This window comes from Cibotium barometz, chromosome 12, assembly GCF_041138505.1.
Source record: "Cibotium barometz isolate CiBa-2024 chromosome 12, ASM4113850v1, whole genome shotgun sequence".
In the NCBI taxonomy this organism is placed as follows: Eukaryota; Viridiplantae; Streptophyta; class Polypodiopsida; order Cyatheales; family Cibotiaceae; genus Cibotium; species Cibotium barometz.
The window spans coordinates 2385050-2388741 of NC_141057.1; the positions used below are offsets into that span (position 1 = coordinate 2385050).

At 38.9% G+C, this 3692-nt stretch overlaps 1 protein-coding gene across 1 annotated transcript; it reads left to right on the plus strand.

Moving 5' to 3' along the window:
• Positions 1-671: 671 nt before the first annotated feature.
• LOC147632944 (uncharacterized) lies at positions 672-1229 on the plus strand. The gene has a single exon (XM_086805760.1). The coding sequence runs from the start codon at positions 687-689 to the stop codon at positions 1227-1229; it is 543 nt and encodes a 180-aa protein (XP_086661886.1). The 5' UTR covers positions 672-686.
• Positions 1230-3692: the final 2463 nt, after the last annotated feature.

A 3692-nucleotide genomic window follows, 5' to 3' on the forward strand; every position in this document is an offset into this window, starting at 1 on the left:
TTTCTTGACGATGTGGTTGTGTCGATTGTAGACTTTGCAAAAAACTATGCATTCAAGGAGAAAAATGAGATTCAATCCATGCATTGGCACTCAAGTCAAGTAACTATTTTTGTGCACATAACATACTACCGCAGGGAAGGGGAAGTAGTCAAGAAAATTCACTTCTTCATATCAGATGATGACAAAGTGCATGACACATTGTTTGTCCAACATTGTTTTATGCTGCATTGTGGCTGGTTACAGAGAGAAGGTGTCACTCCAAAACCTCACTGGGTCTGGTCAGATGGTGCTGCCTCACAGTTTAAGGCTGTTAGGCCTTTCTATTTTGTTGCAAGGTATGTTGGACTGACAGGAATGGAGATGAGCTGGTTCTTCTTTGGATCAGGACATGGCAAGGGAGAGCATGATGGTGCAGGCGCAGTTGTTAAAAGATCGTTGACACATGAACAGCTGAAGCCTAATGGGGCCACTTTAAAGTGTGCTGTAGATGTGGTTGCCTATTGCCAAGCCAACCTATCAAAGGGAGCAGCTCTAGGGAGATCAAAGTAGGTGATGTAAACAGGGAGGTTAAATGGAATTGTGCCACGGTTGAGAAGTCTCGCACCTTGCATGCTTTTCGCGGTCACAACCGACAGGATGCAACTGCCATTGCCACAAGACCATTGGCATGCTTTTGTGATGCATGCATGAACCATAGTTGGAATCGCTGCACTAACAAATCTCATGTGCAACCTTGGGATTATCACATTCTGATGCCATTGTCTGATGAAGTTGAGGATGAAGAAGACACTCCGACTGATGATGCCCTTGAAGGACAGATCATTGGATATGAAAAATTCGTGTATGAAGGCCACCATGATGCATTAAGTAGTGCTTTGTGTGTTGGTGACACTTTTGCAGTGAATTCGGATGCTACAACCAATGATGAGAATGTAGACTTTTACTTGGTAAAGTGCATTGCAGTAAAAGAAAAGGTAAAACAGGGTTACATTGATGAGTGGAACAATGTAATTGACAAAGGCTCTTATGTCGTGCAAGGACTGTATTACAAGCAAGTGGATACATACACCTTCAAACTAGACTACAATCAACCTGTTGTTCACATACTTTCAAATCTTGTACGTTGTATCAAGATACCCATGAAACACATGCAAAAGAGAAGGCAAATGTACACAATCACCCCCGAAGATTATGAAGCAATCTATAACAGCATGCCATTCGGTTTTTGACATGAGCATCATGGTCTTTTATTCTATTTTGTATCTTGTGTATGCTTACTACTACCACAGTATATGCTAATTGTGTACTAACAAGCTTCTACAAAGTGTGTGCTAGCTAGCATAAAGCGTATGCTAACTAGCATATAGTGTATCCTAACTAGCATATAAAGTATGCTAACTAGTATATAGTATAGGCTAACTAGCATATACTGTATGCTAACTCGCACAGTATATGTTAATTGTATACTAACTACCTAATTTATATTGTGTGCTTACTAGCATATAGCGTATGCTAACTAGCATACAGTATATGCCAACTAGCATATAGTGTATGCTAACTAGCATATAGTGTATGCTAACTAGCACAATATATGCTAATTGTATGCACACTAGCTACTATATAGCATGTGCTTACTAGCATATAGTATATGCTAGCCTATAGTGTATGCTAACTACTGCAGTATATGATAATTGTTTACTAACAAGCTTCTACATAGTGTGTGCTAACTAGCATAAAGCATATGCTAACTAGCATACAGTATATGCTAGTTAGCATTATGCTAGTTAGCACATACTATATGCTAATATGCTGACTAGCATATACAGTATATGCTGACTAACAAGCTTCTACAAAGTGTGTGCTAGCTAGCATAAAGCGTATGCTAACTAGCATCCATACAGTGTATGCTAACTAGCATATATAGTATGTTAACTAGTATATAGTATAGGCTAACTAGCATATACTGTATGCTAACTCGCACAGTACATGTTAACTATATACTAACTACCTAATTTATATTGTGTGCTTACTAGCATATAGCGTATGCTAACTAGTATACAGTATATGGCGTATGCTAACTAGCATATAGTATATGCGTATGCCAACTAGCATATAGTGTATGCTAACTAGCATATAGGGTATGCTAACTAGCACAGTATATGCTAACTGTATACTCACTAGCTACTATATAGCGTGTGCTTACTAGCATACAGTATATGCTAACTAGCATATACTGTATGCTAACTACCACAGTATATGATAATTGTTTACTAACAAGCTTCTACATAGTGTGTGCTAACTAGCATAAAGCGTATGCTAACTAGCATACAGTATATGCTAGTTAACATATACTGTATGCTAACTAGCAAACAGTATATGCTGACTAGCATATACAGTATATGCTAACTAGCATATAGTGTATGCTAACAAGCACAGTATATGCTAACTGTATACTAACTAGCATATAGTGTATGCTAACAAGCACAGTATATGCTAACTGTATACTAACTAGCTGCTATATAGTGTGCTAACTAGCATATAGGATTATGCTAACTAGCATATAGTGTATGCTAACTACCACAGTATATGCTAACTGTATACTTGCTACTTTATAGTGTGTGCTACCTAACAAAAAACCCAATACATAATTCTGTAACACATAAAAATGGAATAGTAGGAGGCAACTGTTGAAAAGATTATCTCATCATTAACTTCCAGCATCAAATAACATTACATAGGGTTTAATTTTACAATGAGTCACACCCGCCAAAAATCTTTAGGCCTCCTCAGAGGGCGTTTGTGTAGTGACCGGGCTTTTTTGCTCCCTCCTTTTTCTCTGCTTTCTCCTTTTCCTCTGCTTTTTCCTTTCTCTCTGCTTCTAGGTTGCCTCTCTGCTGTTCCTTTTCTTTTCTTTCCCTCTCCAGCCTAGCTTTTGTTGAAATTTGAGCATAATGATGAGCTATGGTGGATCAAACACTAGAATCAACATAATTAACAAAGTGATTAGCAAGTGATTAAGACGTAATTAGTGAATAATTAGCACATAGATTAATGTAGGCATGGATACTCAAAAACCAGCAAATTCTCATTAGGGCTATGCCTCAATTTATAGTGTTTACATCAAGCATCAAATCCCATTGATTTCTCCATGATTCACTCCCAGAATATCTCCACCTTTTGCTTGATTCTCTCCACCTCTTCTCTTTTCCCTGAATATCTCCCAGAATATCTCCACACTCCTAAATTCCCTCATGCTACCCATTATTCTCTCCCAGTAGATTCCTCTAACCTTTTCACAGGTTCTTTCACAATTACATCTCCTCTTTTACAGCCTCTATCCAAGAGCTTGTTCCCACACACACCCTTTTCACTTGTATATTTCAACACCTCCCCTCAAGTGAATAATCCTAACACACCTGGACCCTGTATCAAGTTTCCCTCTTACTTGATAGCCCGTGACCAGTGCCTCAAGTCCCTAAACTCCATAGTCCTTGACACTCTCTCTCTCTATGTGTCCAAGGCTACTATAAGTGCCCGCGACCTTGACTAAAGTGTTCACACATACATCTACCACTTGGCCTACATCATCGGTGGCTCAGAGGTGGTTTTACTTTATTGGGGCAGGTTACATTGGGTTGTGGGTTCTCTCTCTCTCTCTCTCTCTCAGAAAAGATGATCCGACTCCACTTCTC

What these genes read in the sequence shown, in the direction of transcription:
- LOC147632944 (XM_086805760.1), top strand. Translation starts at nt 687, where the DNA reads ATGAACCATAGTTGGAATCGCTGCACTAACAAATCTCATGTGCAACCT.